This window comes from Sycon ciliatum, chromosome 11 (assembly GCF_964019385.1).
Source record: "Sycon ciliatum chromosome 11, ocSycCili1.1, whole genome shotgun sequence".
NCBI classification, from domain to species: Eukaryota; Metazoa; Porifera; class Calcarea; order Leucosolenida; family Sycettidae; genus Sycon; species Sycon ciliatum.
Genome location: NC_088653.1, coordinates 5,723,682 through 5,746,517, shown reverse-complemented (window position 1 = coordinate 5,746,517; position 22,836 = coordinate 5,723,682). Strand labels below are relative to the sequence as shown.

Genomic DNA, 22,836 nt, shown 5'->3' with positions numbered 1-22,836 from the left:
CGATGACCAGCCGCCTATCTGCAGTCCATTTGAAAACTATAGACGCGTAGGGTTTTTGAAATATTTCAAATTTGGCTGGAACTTTTTGAGAATAGTTTTCGGAATATTGCTCCGAACCGCTCCACAATCACTCTCATATAGTTTCTAAACGATTGGATAACAGACGCCCAATTTGGAAAAAATTATGCACAAAGTGATCACAGATTTTATGTGGTATAAATGCTGGCATAACGGTTTTTGCCTAGGTACGCGTCTATAGTTTTGAAATGGACTGTAGGATCTGTAGAGTACGATGGACGTCCCGCCGCTATGCTCCAATGGTCCAGCCAATCTCATCAATATTTTTGACTTGTCCAAACCCTGTGTGTGTGTATGTGTATCTCCTTGCTCTCTCTCTCTCTCTCTCTCTCTCTCTCTCTCTCTCTCTCTCTCTCTCTCTCTCTCTCTCTCTCTCTCTCTCTCTCTCTCTCTCTCTCTCTCTCTCTCTCTCTCTCTCTCTCTCTCTCTCTCTCTCTCTCTCTCTCTCTCTCTCTCTCTCTCTCTCTCTTGTTTCCAGCAATATGGCTCGCCGACATGGACTAACGACTGTACTTTTCCTGATGCTCACTGCCTGCACTCGTGAGTACAGCTGCTCTGTGATTCCCAGTCATTGCTGCATTTGTGCCTAATGCTAAGAGGTGCTGATGCTGTCAGTGTGTGTGTGTGGGTGGGTGAGGACTTCAACGAGTAGACTCTTTGTGACAAACAGGGGAGCAGTTTGGGTTCTCTGAGCTCTAGTCCCTCAGCGCATGCTGCTGGCCTTTCAGCTAAGCTGGCTGCATTGCACTCCCGATACACGTTTGTTTCAAGGGTTTGAGTAGGTGGGTTGAAACGCGATAAGGGAGATACGGTGGACATCGGATATAACGACTTTGCATCTGACGACAGATTGAGTTTAGCCACACACTTCTGTTGCCCAAGTCGTTTAGTAAGTCCTTTGTGAAGATCGGGTTTAGTGACAGATCGAATATAGTGACATTTTGTTCTCTCCCGAAGGAGTGTCGTTATATCCAATCTCCACTGCATTGAAATTCTTGTTTTCATTCCGCAATTTAGCGGACTTTGCAGGGACTGTAGACATTCTGCCTAGTCATGTTGTACATGATGACTGGAAGCCCCCCCCCCCCCCTCCAACCTCTCATCTATGCATGCCAATTCATTCACTGAAGTTCATGTAGAGCTGTTAGCCAGTTAGTTTAAGAACGTCAGTACCGTCAGTCAGTGTCGTGCAATGTCATCGCATGAGCGGATTGTTTAGTAACCGGTGGTGTTAGTGACATTATAGGGTAACTTGTAGTTTCTTGCTCCCTTTTTCTTTGCTATAACGTGTATATTCTGCTCTTCTGTATGTGCAGCCTTGTTGCTGGATGCCTCGCCAAGTATATGTAAGTACAGCAGCTATTTAGCAGTTGTCATGGAGACAGACATGGCAACAAAAACATTTGAGTACACCTGACCTGTGCGAGTGGTGTATATTGACTGCGCAACTTGCTTTTAATCCATTCAGCGCCACTGGGCCTTGCCTATGGTACTCTGCATATAAATGCTAGAAAACAGGGCCAATAGCAAGTTCTAAAACTCCAGGATTCTGGCAACTGGGGACCTTGATTTTTTGGGGAAATTTTGACCAAGACGATGAACCACAGGGTAACAGATACAGTTCCCAAAAAATAGCGCAGCACAACAGGGGACGCAAGTTAGCCCAAATTGCGTGAAATACGCTATTAAAATGCGCGCAATTGCAGCTGAAAGATCGCTCAAAAGAGAAGAAAAAAAGACAAGTAGTGTTCCAAGCGGGATTCGTATCCGCGACCTATCGTACAAGAGGCAAGATCGCGATCCAACTGACTAACAGTGCTTTTACACACCATGCAGTACTGACTGGCGCCAAAGAACGGCCTGGCTAGAATTTCACTAATATTTAAGAACGGTCTATAATAGGCTGAATGTTTTGCAGTTAAGAGTGGAAGCCGTAATTACTATTCTCTAAAACCATAAAGTCTAACGACCAAAAATTTGAAACGTTTTTGCACTTTTGGCATGATTACGTCCAGAACGTTTAACGATGGCTACCTGGCCACCCATCTGTATGCACATCTTAAACAGTCATCTAGCGATAACGTTTTCTTCAAATAACGAAAAATAATTGGTCGTTAAAACGTTAGACTTTGTGACTCGTTGGACTTTTCGGTTTTACGGTAATGTACGCTCGGATGTATAACTCTGCATAAATGTACATGTAAGACTGTACCATCAAATAAGAACGAAACTGCTGTGTTTGCTAGAAATAAGAACGGGCTAGGCTAGAACCCTGACCCTCCAGTTCTTCGACACCCGGCAGTACTGTACAGTGCCAGAAATCACGATAAATTCCATGAGATCTGTAAACGCCATCCGCGCATGTGCGGGGGGGGGGGGGGGCATTTTCAATGACGTCAGATGTCATCAGCGTTCAATGGGTTAAAGGGGCACTCCGGGAATATTTTCGGTGGTGTGTTCTCTTCATGGGGGTTTTATATGGCCCCCAAAGAATGGGGAATCGCGAAAACTAGACCCAAACAGTCGATATTTGAAGCCAGGGAGGGCCAAGTTTGTCTCCTCTTTTGATGGTTTTGATGACGTCACGTGTGATTAGTATTCAAATTCTCTGCATTTGAAGATCTTAGTTGTTTGAATTTTCTGGTGATGAAGAACGATGTTTGGTCGACATTTCCAAGCTTTACAACTGTGGACATACTCTAAGGAACCTGAAGGACCCCTGAGGTGCCCCTGGTAGAAGCGCAGCCTGATGAGGGCCAGGAGATTGGAGCGGACTAGGTCACAGAAAAATAGGTCACATTTTGTCTGGTTATACAGTTTCCTCTTTTCCAAATTGATGTGTAGCCGTTGAAAGTGCTGATACATTTGGGTTAACTGAGGTCTTCGTTCGTCATGGATTTAGCTGCTTGCGAGGAGGGCCTCGCATTTCTGGAGCTGTGAAGATTCTGTGAAGTATTTTACTATCATATGCTTTGTTCCACTCATCTCGCAGATCCAACGGCTGTTTTGGCTCTAGACCGAAAAGAACCAAATGAGAGCAGACTTTGCTGGGGTGCCCTGTTATTCGAGAGTGATGTTGAAGCGGTAACAATGTTTCTGCCGGATTTCGAAGATAATCCGAGGCGTGAGTTCCTGCCGGTTTGCCGAGCAGGACGGAAAGAAGCTGTACGTGCTCTTGTCCAGTTTTTCTTTCATTTCAAGTACTACGAAAAGTCTCTGGGTCCCGAGCGTTCTACTCTCTGTTTAGTGCCATCAAGTATTGGTATGAACAGACCGCAAGTGTATGGCTTGTACAGCGTCCAGTACGTTCTCAACTGGTGTGGCCTGATCCACCTTCGTGTTACCAGGATCTCACTCACTTTGAACGTACGTATCGTATCCCAGCGAAAACAAATATCCACACAAAAAAGTGTTCATTTCATCCCGGTCATCCCAGTCGCTCTTCACAACTCCTATGGAGTTGAAGCCTCATGTCAGACAGATCTGACGTAAACTGAGGAAGGAAAAGAGGAGGAGAAGAAAGAAGTGCTAGGCAAGAGGCAACGCGCACGTACCGTACCATTACCTGCTGCACACTGTATTGTATACTTGTTTACTTCCCATACAGTTGCTTGTGCTCTTGCTCCGATAAGACTATTCTTGGTATTATTAAAAAAAGTTCTGTAGTATGCTAGCTATCTCTGATGGATGTCGTGGTGTGTGATTTACCATTCACTAGTTGTTTGGCTATTGCTATGTTCTGGAGTCGACAGGATGTCTGTCCTGACGTTTCCTGGGACCGGCGCTGACTCTGCCGATCACGGGCGTTCTGGAGTCGACGGGATGTCTGTCCTGACGTTTCCTGGGACCGGCGCTGGCTCTGCCGATCACGGGCGTTCTGGAGTCGACGGGATGTCTGTCCTGACGTTTCCTGGGACCAGCGCTGGCTCTGCCGATCACGGGCGTTCTGGTGTCGACGGGATGTCTGTCCTGACGTTTCCTGGGACCGGCGCTGGCTCTGCCGATCACGGGCGTTCTGGAGTCGACGGGTTCTCTCTTCCGATGTTTCCTGTGACCGGCGCTGACTCGACCGTTCACGCTTATTTTGGAGAAAGCGGGATCTCTCTTCCAAAGTATATTTTTGCTGACGCATCCTATCACCTATTCGGCAACTAACGTCCATTCTAATTGCATTTCCTCCTCGTCTCCCTATTTCTTTCCAGAAAGTCTCCGGATACATCAAGGAGTCGTATACATAATACGACGAATATTGTGGCCAGCTGTGTTTCATGGTACGGCACGGTACGGGACAGATACGGGAGCCAGTAAATATTGTGGCCAGCTGTGTTTGATGGTACGGTACGGAATAGATACGGGATAGGGCCAGGCGTGACACAAACAAACAAACAAATACCAAATTAAAGCTGTGTGGACCTTGGCTAGCGCCAGACGTTACTGAAGTAACGTCTTCTGCATAGCTACGGGAATAAACTAATTTACTAACCGAAATTGTCAGTTACAAATAAACTAATTTACTAACCGAAATTGGGATAGCTACGGGAATAAGAAGCTGGTTTATATCATTCCAAAGATACTGCAAAATGGATGTTTGTGGTATGTGTGTGTGTGTGTGTGTGTGTGTCTGTGTGCGCATGCATATGTTTGTGTTCAAATTCTGACTGAACAGCGGAAATACGATGTCCGTACCACCCATCAACAATCATAAAGTATTTCTCCGTGGAGATGACTTTCGCTGATGCAACCGCTCATTGCCAGAAGTTCAATGCACATATCGCGTCTAAGGTCTCGTGCGTGCAGGACTATCTTCGGCCCACTGACAGCGTTGCCTGGTTGGCCCAGAAGAGAGGGGTGTTGCAGACTGCCAGTGACGGGAAAGCATATAATCTAGCATCTCAACCAGCGCCCAAGCTCACGGTTGTGTGTGAAGTTGAACCGGGTAAGCCTGGTCCTTTTTTCCCACAGCCGAAGAAACACGCACATGATTTCTGTGCGTTCACAGCCAGCTTATACGTGTGTTTTGTGCATCTACATTTGTGTGTGTGTGTGTGTGTACACGCTAGGGCAGTTCTCTTCAATGTTCGTATGGTCAGTGGGAAATAGGAGGAATTGTTATACATCTTTGCTTGCAGCATTTCTAGCTCCTTCTGTCCTTCCACTCTCCCACTTCCTCTGTCTCTTGCTTGCTTTCTTTCTTGCTCTCTGTCCTTCTCTTTTTACTCGCCATTTCTCCTTATTTCTCTCTCTCTCTCTCTCTCTCTCTCTGTCTTCCGGGCTCACCGTTTCTCTGTATGTGTGAATATGTGCTATTTTCTGTGTGCAGAGGTCAGCTACACGTGTAATAAAACTAGAGCTCACATTGCCGTGTACGCCAATACCGGAACGTATACACAAGCGAAAGAACAGTGCGGACGCCTAGGCGGGCGCTTACCGGCTGGAAGTGATGAGGGCGATTGCCTGAATCACGCTCTGCATGTTGCGACGAGCACATCGCCTGCTAAAGGAGCCAGGCCCTGGATAGAAGACTTTGAGGACCAACCACTCAACGTGATTTCAGCTAGCTACACATTGCATGAGAGCAAAAGAGCAGGCCGGACCGCCAAACTAGTGGCCACTGTGGCTTGTGCTTTCAATTTCAGTAAGCCGAACACATGTGTTGATCAGAATTTCTTGTTTTAGTGAATCTATGAAGGGGCAGCGGTCCGAGAAGTTAAAAAAATACTTCTGGCTCCTGCACCGCCTTACAATATCGGTACCGATGTTTGGACTAGGCTGGCTGTGCGTGCTTCTTCAGGCATGTGTACTGTCATACCATTTGACCATTAGCGGCCATCGCCGGAGGCGATGATAGCGATGCTACAGCAGAAGCATAGCAGCTTGTGCTGGGATTGCACCATTCAACAGCTCGCGAGGCTGAAGAATTGACCGCCACTATTCAGCCTGGTCTATAGCTATGAAGTGGCTTCTTCTGGCCAGTGAATCCCTACTCCCTATTATACTGTCAGGCACACACACACACACACAAACACACACACACACACAAACATCACGCCATACTCGTGACATTCGATTGCACACGTGCAGCTTCTGACCTTTTCTGCATGGTTGTCTGTCACGGAGAAATTCCGCGATTACATCATATTGGGTGTAGGCCCGAGGCGTGAAGTGGCGTAGTGCATACAAATGAGCTGCAGTTGCGCAGAAAGAGACCTGCTTGAATCCTGCCTGTGTGCATTACAACGCTTAAATGACGTAACCCCGAATGTTTGCCATGACAGAGACCCATCAGATATATTTAAGCAGCGTGTTTTTAGTCGGTGTGGTGAGCGGCCTACGCGGCATGTGCCATGGTTGTGTGGGGTATTGAACAGTGCATTGCTGATCTATGGTTGTGTAGGGTGTTGAACAGTGCATTGCTTATCTATGGTTGCGTAGGGTGTTGAACAGTGTATTGTTGATCTATGGTTTTCAATAGTTGGAATTATTGCTTGTTTGATTTATTGCTGGTTGTATTGTTTGATACTGAACCAGTGAATATAAATACAATAGAAGGAATCACATGGAAACGAGTTATGAAGCAACTATCGACGACTGTAACAAGTTAGTAAGCAGTTTTAAATTACGATAACAGGGCACAACACTGACATGCTACTGAGACATTCCACGACCTGAGATGTAGCTCTAGCTTGAATATCTCAGTAGCCCGTCAGTATTGTGCCCTGTTATCACACTCTGTGGCTGCTCATTAACCCCTTACAGGCGTGGGTAGTTGCTTCATTTCCATGGGATTACTTCTATGCTTAATGTGTTGTTTGTGTGCTAATTTTTGTTCTTTTTTTGCTCCTTGCCTTCCTATCTGCCTGACAGGGGAATACTTCTGCGAGCAAGCTAATAAGGCGGGTGGTGTTACAATGGTCCACTATCCGTACCAAGCATTGGACCACCCTTCAAAGACCGACGCGTTTTGCCAGGAGAAGATAGGTCGCCGTGCCAGCACCCACGAGATGCGCTGTATTTTGGAGTTCAGAGATTTGATTTACAAAGAGACGGGCCACTTGGAAAATGGCCTGGAGTACCAGGTGTGCGTTTTCGATCCGCGTAAGTCGACTTGTCGATCCACCCCTTCATCCATAACTAGTGAAGATGTGTGTTTGCCGCTGCTTACCTTTTGCTGTTGAGATTCTTAGGTGATGTTATTCCATTTTGCGCTAAATGGGAAAGGATTACGCCATGATTTCCATGGCAACGTCGCATAACAAAAATGATCCAGATCGGACATTTCGGTAGAAATGATCTTATACGCAGTCAAGAGATGATCATTTTACCTGCCTGCGCGCAAGTGCGCAAAATATAAAAAATCCTTGTGTTGTGGTTTGTGAAACGAGTTAAAATTTGATTATAAAATTCTCGCGTGCAAAACAATGCAAAATACGGGAAACAGGTCGAGCCGCGGCTCGCAGTTTTGACCAAGAATCGTATAGAAATCTCGTGTCGTCGTGAGCTTCGGCCTCGCTGCTCCAGCTCGAGCCGCGGTCACTATGGTAATGGTGACATTTCAAGCCGCTGATGACGAGCAGCAGAGCTGCAGTGGAACCCGGCCATTAGTGCTGTTCGCTGTTTTTTTTCTTCTTTTGTCGTGAATACCCAATTTACACTGTTTATATTTCTATCTTAGTGACATCCAAAATTTCCCATAACGTGCCTGGTGTGTTCGTGCCTTTATGTTCTCGCATATGTGTTTGTGTGTCAACGTGTTTGGTCATGCCTGTGTGGGTGGGTGTCCGTGTGTGTGTATCTGTGTGTGCGTGTGTCTTTGCATGAGAGGGTGTGTGTACGTGCATGCGTGTGTGCCCATGTTTTTTGTGCGTGTCTGTGTATGTGTGAATATGCACACACGTGTTCTGTGTTTGTCCATCAATCGGAGATAGGTGAGAAATTTTGTCTGGTCGCAGTCAGGATGCTCAAATTTTTTCCGAAGAAGTTGAGCTATGTCCAGGCAAAAGATCACTGCAAGAGAGTAATTTCCAGTGCAGCTGAAGGACCGCCACCGCTTGTGTCGATTGAAGGACGGTTGGCGTCCCAATTCGAAGCGAACTGTATCTCACATAACTTTCCATTCACAGTTACTGATCCCGAAAAGTCTGCCTGGATCGATGCTCGTGACCAGCATGATAAAATTAAAACCACTTCCGGTGCTTCTTACAATGAAAACGGGCCGGATCTCAATTACGTTATATGCTCTCTTTCCGTCGGTAAGTGCCATACCGTGGTTATATGTATACGCACACACCGACATACACACATACACACACACACACACATACACACACACATACTGTATACACACACATACACACATGCACACACACACACACACACGCACACACATGCACACATGCATCCACAAACACACACACTTTGGACCTTGGACGCGGCTAAATATTCTGGCTTTGCAGACCCCATGGGGGGGGGGGGCACGTTCGGAACAAAAGGGGCGATGGCAGAATAGGCCATATTCTCTACTGAAACGCCGACCGCAAATCCAAACGATGCAAATGGAGCTACGGTCTAGCCGAGTCACGGTTGCACTTGTGACGCTTCATGCCTTGGCGCGATAGCATACAGTGGTTGCAGCAGGCTCAGTGGAAGTTGCAGCGTTCGCAGGACGAGCTGTCCGTAACTGCTGACGCACGCACACACACATGCACACACACACATCTGTCGACGGAAATGCTTTGGGCAATGCAGGCGGTCTGCACTCTTGGGGGCTTTTATACTCTTGGTATTATGATGTGAATAGGCGGTTTGGCGCATCCATGGTGTCTGTCTGTCGGTGCCCCCCCCCCCCCCCCCGTATGAGAGAACATGTGACCATTTCACAGCAATGTTCAGTTCAGGGCATGTGTGCGTGTGTGAGTGTGCGCGTGTGTGTGTGTGTGTGTGTGTGTGTGTGCATGTATGTGTGTGCGTGTGTGTGTGTGTGTGTGCGTGTATGTGTGTGCTCACATGCCTGAGCTGGTTTATTATTATTATGTCTCCAACGAAAACGAGCACAAGCCACAGTCCCAACGGAACAAAGAATGTCGATTGTCACTGGACGATGACAAGACCAGTAGGCGATTTGACAAAACAGCAAAGCAGCACACCACCCAAACTTGGGTGGGTCAAAAAATATCAAAGTTTTCGTTGCGCTTGCCTTCCCCTCTTTGGTCTTTCCATAACCTTGAACCTTCCAAGTTGGCAGGCTGTCGGTTAGCGCTGCGGAGATGTGTTGAAGCTAGGTGTCAGGACGTCGAATGTCTCAGTACTCTGTCAGTTTTGTGCCTAGTTGTTGCACTTTCTGACTGTATATAGTATCTAGTTACAGTGGTGGACAGTTACTCTTAACTCGTTTCCATATATCCTTTTCCTTTCTACTTTTATTATTGGCTCAATACCCGAGTTTCAAATTATTATTATTATTATTTAAACACTCGGCGAGGAGACAATAATTTGATAACCGCAATCAATAAAACTAGCTGAACCGACATTTGTGTACTTTATTCATGCAATGTAAAAACGGTGGAGACGATGTGCAATAAAACGATGAAAATATGAAGAAATGGTGTAGGGAAAAAAAATATGGATTCAAACAAGTTTTCGTACAACACTCATCAGGAATCGTCGTTGTACTAAAGGACACTGAAACAAAAATTGAACTATTATAGAAAATCTAAGTTAGAGAAAAAACACTAAGAGCAACAACAGTGAAGTTTACAAGTGTGAATTTTAACAAGCGAGAAATGAACAAAGGAGAAGGGAAGGAAAGACAACGTGATAACACATAACAGCAGTACATTACACCTAGAACATTAACGGCCAAGCTTGGCCGCACTAAACACGACACGTTACTTGAACAATTTCAACCCAATTATACTATCTTTCTGTACACACAAATTAGGCTTGTACAGACGCTGATAGATAGCTTCCAACACTTTATCTGTAGTCCAGTTTTTACATTGCATGAATAAAGTACACAAATGTCGGTTCAGCTAGTTTTATTGATTGCGGTTATCAAATTATTATTATTATTATTATTTAAATAGGCGTCGAGGCGACAATAGTTTTAGAATTGCGATCAACAGAACGAGCTGAACCGACATTTTCACAAAGGCTTTTATTGTATTCAAAAAACGAGTGTATACGAAGGCAGTGAAGAACATGGAAGAAAGAAAAAATGTGATATGGAAGAAATGATGAACAAAAAATTGTACTTCGAACTAGTTTTCGCACTTGTTCTGTCTGTTTGGCTCTGGTTGGCCATGGTGTCATATCTTGTGTCACAGTATACTAGTAGTCCTTACAAGTTCGTTAAGTGCTTTCGCAGTTTTTCCTGGTATTACCTTAGTGCTAGGATTATCATTTTCATAGGTGTTGTTTCTTCTCACTCCATTTCTCTTTATTAGTATCTTTCTGGATTGTTTTTCATTAGTACAACGTAGCTTCCTGAGGAGTGTTGTGCGAAAACTAGTTCGAAGTACAATTTTTTATTCATAATTTTTTGTTCATCATTTCTTCCATATCACATTTTTTCTTTCTTCCATGTTCTTCACTGCCTTCGTATACACTCGTTTTTTGAATACAATAAAAGCCTTTGTGAAAATGTCGGTTCAGCTCGTTCTGTTGATCGCAATTCTAAAATTATTATTATTATTATTATTAAGAAAGGTTTGCTCCCCACACCGGAGCTCGCGCTATTCCGCCGACTTTACTTGACACTTGACTGACTCACGACTGCCATCCAGAGCACACGAGAAGTCCATCGAACCTTCGACTCGGCAAACCTGCAAGAAAGCACCACTCCCTGCTCAATACACAGTGTTTCGGGGAATTCACCCCTCATCAGTTGAGCTTGAGTAGGCTGAGGAAGATTGTGCCTGAAGAGCACCACTTATATAGTGCTCTCCAGGCACAAACATCACCAGGGATACAAACTTACAGAGACGCTCCGCTTCCAGCGCGACTAACACCTCGTGAACACCAGATAGCAGCGTGAGTCAGTGTCGCTCCTGGACGGTGAGACAGACGTCGAGGACCCTCGGTCATTCGCAACGCTGTCACCTCCAAACCAACTAGTCGCAAGCCCGCGCTGGGCACAACAGTACGAAGTAGTGGTTGCGACTTCGGCGATGATTTGTAAGAAAGGTTTGCTCCCCACACCGGAGCTCGCGCTATTCCGCCGACTTTACTTGACACTTGACTGACTCACGACTGCCATCCAGAGCACACGAGAAGTCCATCGAACCTTCGACTCGGCTAACCTGCAAGAAAGCACCACTCCCTGCTCAATACACAGTGTTTCGGGGAATTCACCCCTCATCAGTTGAGCTTGAGTAGGCTGAGGAAGATTGTGCCTGAAGAGCACCACTTATATAGTGCTCTCCAGGCACAAACATCACCAGGGATACAAACTTACAGAGACGCTCCGCTTCCAGCGCGACAAACACCTCGTGAACACCAGATAGCAGCGTGAGTCAGTGTCGCTCCTGGACGGTGAGACAGACGTCGAGGACCCTCGGTCATTCGCAACGCTGTCACCTCCAAACCAACTAGTCGCAAGCCCGCGCTGGGCACAACAGTACGAAGTAAAGTCGGCGGAATAGCGCGAGCTCCGGTGTGGGGAGCAAACCTTTCTTACAAATCATCGCCGAAGTCGCAACCACTACTTCGTATTATTATTATTATTATTATTATTAACGTTGAACGGTCTCTGCTTGGATGACGACTACACCATAGCTCAGCGGTTAGAGCATCGCTGGCTACAAGCGAGGGTCCCTGGTTCGAGTCCTGGTGGTGACAGTCAATTTTTTCTTCAGACTTTTCCCGTTTGTCTCTTTCCCTCAAAACTAGTCAATATTATTATTATTATTATTATTTTTTTGTAGGACAGATTTTTGGTGTACTGATTTCGGTTGTTGTTGTGTCTGACTCTATTCCCAATATCTAATTCTGTGGTTGGTTTTCCAACTCATTGGGTTGTAGTTTCCATCATGAGTTTGATTCCATCGTGAGTTTTGATTCTATTTGCTATTTTTCGTTCCATTTTTGAGCTCATATTTTATTTTCCTGATTCCTTCTCCAGTGTATGTTGTATTGCATTTTAATACATTGTGTTAATTTTTGCCCGTAAAAGAGGCTTGCACATATAAAAAAAAAAAAAAAAAAATTATTATTATTATTATTATTAACTGGTTTGAGGGAAAGAGACAAACGGGAAAAGTCTGAAGAAAAAATTGACTGTCACCACCAGGACTCGAACCAGGGACCCTCGCTTGTAGCCAGCGATGCTCTAACCACTGAGCTATGGTGTAGTCGTCATCCCAGCAGAGGCCGTTCAACATTTTCTTCAAACTTCGTAACTCACACTTCCTGTGAATCCACACAGGCGGGTGGGACGCAGCCCTCACTGTAACCCACACACTTCACGTACAAACTAGCACGCGGGGAGCCCCAAGTCATAAAATATTAACTGGTTTGAGGGAAAGAGACAAACGGGAAAAGTCTGAAGAAAAAATTGACTGTCACCACCAGGACTCGAACCAGGGACCCTCGCTTGTAGCCAGCGATGCTCTAACCACTGAGCTATGGTGTAGTCGTCATCCCAGCAGAGGCCGTTCAACATTTTCTTCAAACTTCGTAACTCACACTTCCTGTGAATCCACACAGGCGGGTGGGACGCAGCCCTCACTGTAACCCACACACTTCACGTACAAACTAGCACGCGGGGAGCCCCAAGTCATAAAATATTAACTGGTTTGAGGGAAAGAGACAAACGGGAAAAGTCTGAAGAAAAAATTGACTGTCACCACCAGGACTCGAACCAGGGACCCTCGCTTGTAGCCAGCGATGCTCTAACCACTGAGCTATGGTGTAGTCGTCATCCCAGCAGAGGCCGTTCAACATTTTCTTCAAACTTCGTAACTCACACTTCCTGTGAATCCACACAGGCGGGTGGGACGCAGCCCTCACTGTAACCCACACACTTCACGTACAAACTAGCACGCGGGGAGCCCCAAGTCATAAAATATTAACTGGTTTGAGGGAAAGAGACAGACGGGAAAAGTCTGAAGAAAAAATTGACTGTCACCACCAGGACTCGAACCAGGGACCCTCGCTTGTAGCCAGCGATGCTCTAACCACTGAGCTATGGTGTAGTCGTCATCCCAGCAGAGGCCGTTCAACATTTTCTTCAAACTTCGTAACTCACACTTCCTGTGAATCCACACAGGCGGGTGGGACGCAGCCCTCACTGTAACCCACACACTTCACGTACAAACTAGCACGCGGGGAGCCCCAAGTCATAAAATATTAACTGGTTTGAGGGAAAGAGACAAACGGGAAAAGTCTGAAGAAAAAATTGACTGTCACCACCAGGACTCGAACCAGGGACCCTCGCTTGTAGCCAGCGATGCTCTAACCACTGAGCTATGGTGTAGTCGTCATCCCAGCAGAGGCCGTTCAACATTTTCTTCAAACTTCGTAACTCACACTTCCTGTGAATCCACACAGGCGGGTGGGACGCAGCCCTCACTGTAACCCACACACTTCACGTACAAACTAGCACGCGGGGAGCCCCAAGTCATAAAATATTAACTGGTTTGAGGGAAAGAGACAAACGGGAAAAGTCTGAAGAAAAAATTGACTGTCACCACCAGGACTCGAACCAGGGACCCTCGCTTGTAGCCAGCGATGCTCTAACCACTGAGCTATGGTGTAGTCGTCATCCCAGCAGAGGCCGTTCAACATTTTCTTCAAACTTCGTAACTCACACTTCCTGTGAATCCACACAGGCGGGTGGGACGCAGCCCTCACTGTAACCCACACACTTCACGTACAAACTAGCACGCGGGGAGCCCCATTATTATTATTATTATTATTATGACGACTACACCATAGCTCAGTGGTTAGAGCCTCGCTAGCTACAAGCGAGGGTCCCTGGTTCGAGTCCTGGTGGTCACAGTCAATTTTTTCTTCAGACTTTTCCCGTTTGTCTCGTTTCCTCAAACTAGTGAAGATTTTATGACTTGGGGCTCCCCGCGTGCTAGAGTGTACGTGAAGTGTGTGGGTACAGTGAGGGCTGCGTCCCATCCGCCTGTGTGGATTCACAGGAAGTGTGAGTTACGAAGTCTGAAGAAAGCGTTGAACAGTCTCTGCTGGGATGACGACTACACCATAGCTCAGTGGTTAAAGCATCGCTAGCTACAAGCGAGGGTCCCTGTTTTGAGTCCTGCTGGTGACAGTCGATTTTTTCTTCAGACTTTTCCCGTTTGTCTGTTTCCCTCAAATTAGTGAAGATTATTATTATTATTATTATTAACATTTGAAACTCGGATGTTGAGCCAATATTAAATGTAGAAAGGAAAAGGACATATGGATACGAGTAACTCTCCATCACTGTAACTGGATACTATATACAGTCAGAAAGTGCAGGCACAAAACTGACAGAGTACTGAGACATTCGACGTCCTGACACCTAGCTTCAACACATCTCCGTAGCGCTAACCGACAGCCTTCCAACTAGTATGCAACTGTGGTTATGGCCCAGTGCGCGGCGCGCTGCCTTCATTACGTAACTTGCCTTCATCACGCTCTGAAAGTATGCATTCAAACTCACAATTTCCTCGTACGAGCCCATCCGTTTTTGCTCGATTCTTTCCAGTACCTACGCGATCTCTGAATTCTGGCACGTGAACTCCAGTTCCGTACGAAAGTTCATTTCAAACCAGAGAGAAAGTGCGGTGTTTGATTTTCCGCAGTGCGCGGACTGCAGCTGAATGATGTAATGATGTAATCTGGCCCATAGAAAAGAGATCACAGTTGCATACTCTTGTTTATGGACTCTTGCTCATATCTATATTTCCTTATCCATATATTTTTTCTTTTCAAATCATCGCCGAAGTCGCAACCACTACTTCTTTCTACATTATTAATATTATTAATTTTACCTCTCCGCGTGTTGCATCAGGGTGTGTCACTACAAAAATCAACAAATCAACATAATACACATCCAATCCTAGCATTCGCTCAGGCCGCTCAACGAGCTTGTTTGTGTTGTCGTTTTTTTGTTTCTTTCAGAGTACCATGCTAATTCAACTTACCACTTTGATGGGATGGATCTGGTCGTTGCGCCCTACTTCCTTTCCAGCACACACTATGCCACAAGGCACGTCTGCCCCATTGGCACCGAGCATACCACTGACAGCGCAATCAAGGCGCATCAGTACGATGTGGAGACCTCAAATCTTCGCCATCTCTCATTTGTGTACGGCATGTCCGGCGCTTCGGTAAGTTTAGTTCGAAGAACAGTGAGGAAAATATCCCAATCTTAGTTTCTACATGGGGTCAATTGACCCGTCCGGAATTGGTGAAGCCTTTACCATTTGCAGCCTTACGTTCAGATTTCAATCACAAACCATCAATGACTTCTGTGTGCAGTGTTTCGCAGCATCGAGCTGGGACTTTCCCTGTGTGATAGCTGGGACCAAGAGTACATAACCAAGAGTGCTACTCGACGATCCCCCAGCCCACGGCGGAATTGTTTTATGCCATCAGTCTTTGGCAGCGGTTTGGCTCACTGATGCCATCATGCATAGCCAGAGATCAAAGTACAAATGATTTGTACATTACAGCTACGGTAGTCGAAGCAGGACAACGGACGATAGATCGATGTGTACGTGTCTTGAACCTGACCGACTCTCACCGTATCTACAAAACAAGCACGGGAAAGCATACCCACTTTGTCATGCTTCTGCCAAAGTAAAGTAATTTATCGTATCCGTTCCCGAAGGGAACTCACGACGGCCGCTAACACCCCATAAACCCTAGCGGCAGATGCAGCGCCTAACGGTGGGGGTGAGTGGGCAAGTCTCACAACCACTGGCACAAGTGCCGAAAACGACCCCATTAGCTGCATCCATGTACCCCCAAAGAATGACGCAATAATCAAATTCCGCCGTGGGTGAACCCATTGCAGCTCAAGATAGGAGTTGAACACTCTTGGTTATGTACTCTAGCTGGGACCTCTGGATATCTGGGACTTTCCCTGTGGGTAGCTGGGACTTTCCCTGTGGGTAGCTGGGACTTTCCCTGTGAGTAGCTGGGACTTTCCCTGTGGGTAGCTGGGGCTTACCCTGTGGATATCTGGGACTTTCCTTGTGGGTAGCTGGGACTTTCCCCGTGGGTAGCTGGGACTTTCCCCGTGGATATCTGGGACTTTTCCCGTGGGTAGCTGGGACTTTCCCCGTGGGTAGCTGGGACTTTCCCCGTGGGTAGCTGGGACTTTTCCCGTGGGTAGCTGGGACTTTCCCCGTGAGTAGCTGGGATATAGAGGCACACGATTCCAGAGCACTTCGCGAAATATTTTCCGAATGCCCTCCGAGGTTCTTGGCTTCTGTTTGAGATGTGCCAAAGGACAAAATCACAATTCTCTGTGAAGATTCTGGCATTGTGACAAACTCCTTGAAACGAGTGGCCAACAGCCACCAGAGACTGGTCTAGTTGGCATGTACAACGAACGCATTGAGGTCATTGATCCAAGTGACACCTTCAGGCTGGATGGTGCGTAAACACCAGACAATTCTCGAAGACACGCGCTTTCATATCTGACACCCTCATCATGAGAGACCTGTACACTTTTCCTAGCTTCAACACGGTGCTTGATTTGAGCACGCTGACATGCATATCTCGTTTTCCGATTCCCGTACCTGTAAAACTGTGCAAGTGCCAAGGTGATGTAGTCTTGACTACCGTATATCCTTATAAGCACAGGTCTCCATGACTACTAGCACAGTCTCTGATACTAGCACACTGTGAGCACCTTTGGAAACATAGCACAGTGTGTTTGCCCTGCAACTGCTGGCTGTAATCATCTGCTTGAATCTTGTCTCTCTGTGGATTGCTGCAGCGAACAATGTCCCTGTTTAGCGGACCGCGGAGATGCTCTTGTGGCCCTCATGCTGTCGTACACGCAAGGTCATGGGTGATATCCTACGTGCTAAGGAGTTTTGACTGGTACCTGCTCTGCAACGACGAAAATCCAGCGTTGCTTTGCAGCAGTAAGTTTGCTCCCCCCTCCCCCTGATTGGGTAGTGACAGACCAATCATCCACAGTCCATTTCAAAACTATAGACGCGTAGTGTTTTTGAAATAGTTATTTCAAATTTGGCTGGAACTTTTTGAGAATAGTTTTCGGAATATTGCTCAGATCCGCTCCACAATTACTCTCATATAGTTTCTAAATGATTGGATAACAGACGCCCAATTTGGAAAAAAATTGTGCGCAAAGTGATCACAGATTTTATGTGGTATAGATGCTGGCATAACGGTTTTTGCCTAGGTACGCGTCTATAGTTTTGAAATGGACTGTAGGCTCAGCATAGCAGTTCCAGTGGTATTTTATTTATTTAGTTATTTCTGCGCATCGTAGCATGTCAAGACAGCCAATTGAATTGAGGAGAGGGTGAGACCAACCACGGAAGGAAAGAACAAAAGAAAAGAAGGCACGTACACAAAATGGGTAGGGATTAGCAACTTACAAAGCAATGGGATGCCCCGTGAGCTATGCAGCGGAAGTGGTGACTGTGATTTTGTTTACTGGAAGATACTGAAGTGCTGTCTGACTAGGGTACGGAATTGGTAGCTCGACCCACTTTGACTATGAAACACCTTTTATACAAAACAAAACTCTATACGAAAGTCCGGACCCTCTATTGAAATATATTCCCGAATAAGTGCGAGAATTGGTGGCGGGGCCAGGCTGCTCTGCCGACCTTAAACATGTCGGCGTCTACCCAGAGAAAGCATGCCGTAATACAGTAAAACCACGAGGAGTGGAGGAGGAGGGGAAATTAATAATAGTGAGGAACGAGGACAATGGGTAGGTTGAAGTGCCTCTGACCTGCCATACCACAACACCACAACACCTACACTTCTGCTAGTTCTCACACATTGCATCATACGTTGCATCATACATTACATCATACATTGCATCATCCATTGCATCACACATTGCATCATACATTGCATCATACATTGCATCACACATTGCATCATACATTGCATCACACATTGCATCACACATTGCATCATACATTGCATCACACATTGCATCATACATTACATCATACATTGCATCATACATTACATCATACAGCATGGTATATGGTAGCCTTGTAGCATTTCAGTTGTTGCCTGCATGCTATCACCTTGCCTGCCTGTTGACATATTAGCTACACTGCATTCATAATGCTTGCTTTGGTAAGTTACTCGTCACAATACACCTGTTCACTAGCTTAAAAAATGGGATGTGACAGGAGTCGCAAAGGCACACAGCTATCTCCGTTGAATAAACAATCTGGCACAGAAAGGAGAGAAAAATGTTCTGGTGAAGACAAGAAATGGATGTCTGGGAGGAAACACTGTTTGCCCAATGGGATGTACGTCATGTATGTTGTAGAGTGCATGTTGCTCAAGCCATGGCCCTGACCACACTAGACTGAGTGGGTGTCGGAACACTAGTGTTGATTATCTATACTTTGATACAATTCACATTTCACGTTACATTTCTACATTTCCTCTTGATTAGTTTTCTGTCTCTCCGGTGAAAGAACTCATCCGCAGGAGCACTATTTCTCAAGTGCTGATTTGCAAATTCCCACCCATTTTTCTATCAGGTTATTGTATGTGGGTATTCTCACCTTTCTTGTCCTCCAGGAAGGACAACTCGCAAGTCAGAAACATTGTGCGGAAATTGGAAAGTTCTTCTGCACACCCAGACTTTCGAAAAGGTAACATATGATGCAGCCCAGGATGCGTGCCGCAAGAACGTTGGGTTTTTCCTGCCAAGCGAAGCGCTATGGAATACGGTATTGGGTGAAATGAAGACAGGCACTCCCGAGTGCAGAGAACTTGCCGCAACCTTTGACAAAATCCCCCTCTGGTTCACAAGGCATGGGAAAGAAAGACACTTTGCGAAGTATTCATCGGTTTGTGTCGGTAAGTGAAGGTCAAAGAATGCATATCCTTTTGTCCATGTCAATTTGTATGTCTTTTTGTGTACATTGTACCATATGGCTGCACCTTGAAAGCCATAGCGGTATATTCGATTATAAAGCCAGTCTTAGTTACAAAGCCATCATGGGCTTCATATATCAAAATAATGACATTTGAAGTGTGTTTTGTAAAAATGAAGGAATATGTACTATGCTTACAAACTTTCAGCCTAGCAGGAAGGGTGCACAAGTATATTTAGATTGAAATTTATGTGGAGACTTTAACTTTTATGGCATGGCGCAGTGGGTGAGTCATTTCGCGTCTAAAATATCTAGGAAAGCAGTGGTGTTTCGAATATAAGGCCGTGGTTTTAAAGGTGCTGATCTACGGAAAGAGTATTCATTCTTTTTGGAACACGATGCATGCATGTATTCACGTCATGTTGTACGTTGAGGCTCAACGTACAACATGACGAGACACCGTACATATTCCAAGTGCATGCAAGCACGCGAGCATTTTACAGCTACATGTACATGTACGTAGATCTACGTGTACAAATGACCGGCCAACTGGACTAAAAAGCGCTCAAAATAAAATAATCGGTTGTCCCTCTTTGGGAACAAAATCGGTCGGTTTGTCGGACAGGCGATCAAAAATCGGACGATTTCCGACAAATCGGAGCAAGTGGCAGCCCTGTGAGGTGTGACATTAGTGGTAGTGGTGGTGGTGGTGGTGGGGGGGGGGGGGGGGGTGGTATGTGTAGATTAGCATGTGTGTGTGTGTATGTGTACGTGTGTGTGTGTGTGTGTACGTGTGTGTACGTGTGTTTGTGTGTGTACGTGTGTGTATGCTGAAAAAGTATGCTACAGCCAAAAAAAGCATATGTCTACTTATTTGGTCATATGGCTTGTACATGTTCTTTGGTGTTGTGATTTGTGAATGTCAGGAGCACGTCTGCCAGGCGGTGCAATCTCCAGCCGCGGTATTCGCCGAGATGAAGGCATCCGCTATGTTGATGAGAGCGGTCGTGTCAAGTGCCACCACGGTTACAGGACATCACTGCGTGAGAGCATACCCGCCAAGCCATATAAGGGTGTCTGGCAGAACACTGCTGGTTGCTACAGTAAGTTCACACGGATTAGTTGAGAGCCAGTTTCGAGGCGAAAAACAAACACTGGGAGCAATAATTTGAATTCACGTGTTAACGTGTCGTTTATGACTGTTTATCAACATATTCGGGATATACTGGACAATGGGTGGCAATGGCTGATTGATACTTTCCATTAGGTCAAGCTGTCCAAGCATGCCGCTTTGGACCTAAATATTTACATACATTTACGCGGGAAGCAATTGCCTTTGCATTGCATTGTGCTATGGGTGTGCAGCTTGGGAATGGAGGCAGGGTTAGGAATGGAGGCAGGGTTGGGAATGGAGGGAGGGTTAGGAATGGTGGCAGGGTTAGGAATGGTGGCAGGGTTAGGAATGGTGGCAGGGTTAGGAATGGTGGCAGGGTTAGGAATGGTGGCAGGGTTAGGAATGGTGGCAGGGTTAGGAATGGTGGCAGGGTTAGGAATGGTGGCAGGGTTAGGAATGGTGGCAGGGTTAGGAATGGTGGCAGGGTTAGGAATGGAGGCAGGGTTAGGAATGGAGGCAGGGTTAGGAATGGTGGCAAGGTTGGGAATGGTGGCAGGGTTAGGAATGGTGGCAGGGTTGGGAATGGTGGCAGGGTTGGGAATGGTGGCAGGGTTGGGAATGGAGGCAGGGTTGGGAATGGAGGCAGGGTTAGGAATGGTGGCAGGGTTAGGAATGGTGGCAGGGTTGGGAATGGTGGCAGGGTTGGGAATGGTGGCAGGGTTGGGAATGGTGGCAGGGTTAGGAATGGTGGCAGGGTTGGGAATGGTGGCTGGGTTAGGAATGGAGGCAGGGTTAGGAATGGTGGCAGGGTTAGGAATGGTGGCAGGGTTAGGAATGGTGGCAGGGTTGTGAATGGTGGCGGGGTTGTGAATGGTGACAGGGTTGGGAATGGTGGCAGGGTTGGGAATGGTGGCAGGGTTGGGAATGGTGGCAGGGTTGTGAATGGTGGCAAGGTTGGGAATGGTGGCAGGGTTGGTAATGGGGGCAGGGTTGGGAATAGTGGCAGGGTTGGGCTGACTGTTAGGCACTGATGTGATCTGGTCATTTTCACCACCAGGCCGTCCGGGCCAGACACAGCCGGTTGGAAACGGTTGGACTAGTGACGGTCAACAATGCAGTGAGAAACATTTTTCGCAGCACGGGTTAACGGACACCTCATAGAACACCGCATCTAAGTGGCTAGACACTCGCTGGGTAGTAGGTGTAGCAATTACAACTTGTTCCAAGATAGTTCCTATTGAAACACAACCAAAACATGCCATGCACCAGGTTATTAGGGGTAATACACAACCGAGTGGTCAGATGCGAAACGTGACCTCTCGTCATTTGTTTGTCGAAAGTGAATTTTGCGTACAATCACAATCCAGAGGGCATGCGGAGAGTTAAAAACCCCAGATTTACTAAGAATCAATGAGAAGGCGTAGCAGGAATGAGCCAGCAGTGAACAGACTGTGCATGTGTGCCGATATGAATGCCGAGAACAAGGAGAAGGTGAAATGACAGTGATAGTGTGGACTGTCACAGTACAGTGAAACCTGTCTAAGACGACCGCTCAGAAAAAGAAAGAAAATTTCACGGTTCGCGTGAGACTCGGTTTCTCTATATAGAGGCCGAGCTTTCCGCACCTGTAGGAACGCCACCATCCTTCAAGGATCAAGGCGCAGATGCAGCTTCTAAAGCGGTGGGAGGTGAGTAGATCAGCTCACCAACGTGTGGTCAAAGACCGAAAATCCCATTCACTGCATCCATGTTTTCCTCGTGCCAGGCCACAAGTTCCCAATTAACTGTGGGTCGCAGCATGGCTGGAAAGCATCCTTCCGCTTCCAAGCAGCACTTGAACCTGGTACCCTCTGTTTTTCAATCATGGTCTTAGAACATCCCACTAGGCCTGCCTGCACGACCGCTCAAGGGGCCTTCAAAATGCGGTTTCTGTCACCAGGTCGTCTCCGTATCCAGAGTCATTTGACCGGAAATAGCGTAACTGATTAGTCCTGGTTTCAGTGGTCTTTTAGGACAGGTGGTCGTCTTATCCGAGTGGTCGCTATGACCAGTTTTACTGTAAGCATCTGGAGCACGTGCACAAAGGTAAACTGTCCACCATTGCAGTGGTGTCCATATGGCAGGAAAGTACTCCATATGGCAGGAAAGTACTCCATATTGCAGGAAAGTACTCCATATGGCAGGAAAGTACTCCATATGGCAGGAAAGTACTCCATATGGCAGGAAAGTACTCCATATGTCACACCACATACAGTGCATTTCAAAAACATAGACGCGGGGTTTCAAAAAAACCGTTAGGCCAGCATCTTTATCACATAAAATCTGTGATCACTTAGTGCACAACGTTTTCGAAATGGGACGTGTGATATTTGATCGCCTAAAATCTATATAAGAGTGGGAAGGACCTGATCAACATTCTGAAAAAATTCTCAAAAAGCTTTAGCCAAATTTGAAATATTTCAAAAGTACCATGCGCCTATATTTTTGAAATGGGCTGTACACTGGACACCTACATAGAATACTCTGCGATAACAGAATACTAGAAAACGCTGTCATGATAATAAGATAATACAACTGCAGTAGATGTGGAGCCGGCAG

At 46.3% G+C, this 22,836-nt stretch overlaps 2 protein-coding genes and 1 long non-coding RNA gene across 3 annotated transcripts; 2 read left to right on the top strand and 1 right to left on the bottom strand.

The window, feature by feature from the left end:
- Nucleotides 1–4,750: 4,750 nt before the first annotated feature.
- LOC135827027 (uncharacterized) lies at nucleotides 4,751–7,253 on the top strand. The gene is made up of 3 exons (XM_065339548.1): nucleotides 4,751–5,014; nucleotides 5,399–5,713; nucleotides 6,943–7,253. Exons 1-3 carry the CDS (start codon nucleotides 4,801–4,803, stop codon nucleotides 7,251–7,253), a joined length of 840 nt encoding a protein of 279 aa, XP_065195620.1. The 5' UTR covers nucleotides 4,751–4,800.
- A 9,826-nt stretch (nucleotides 7,254–17,079) lies between these two features.
- Nucleotides 17,080–20,200, top strand: LOC135827511 (uncharacterized). Its single transcript, XR_010555473.1, has 3 exons — nucleotides 17,080–17,168; nucleotides 18,826–19,107; nucleotides 20,051–20,200. It is a non-coding gene; the product is annotated as an uncharacterized LOC135827511 (long non-coding RNA).
- Nucleotides 20,201–20,429: 229 nt separating this feature from the next.
- On the bottom strand, nucleotides 20,430–22,794 carry LOC135827026 (tetra-peptide repeat homeobox protein 1-like). Its single transcript, XM_065339547.1, has 2 exons — nucleotides 22,752–22,794; nucleotides 20,430–21,334 (listed from the first exon to the last, which is right to left on the bottom strand). Exons 1-2 carry the CDS (start codon nucleotides 22,792–22,794, stop codon nucleotides 20,430–20,432), a joined length of 948 nt encoding a protein of 315 aa, XP_065195619.1.
- Between the last annotated feature and the right edge of the window lie 42 nt (nucleotides 22,795–22,836).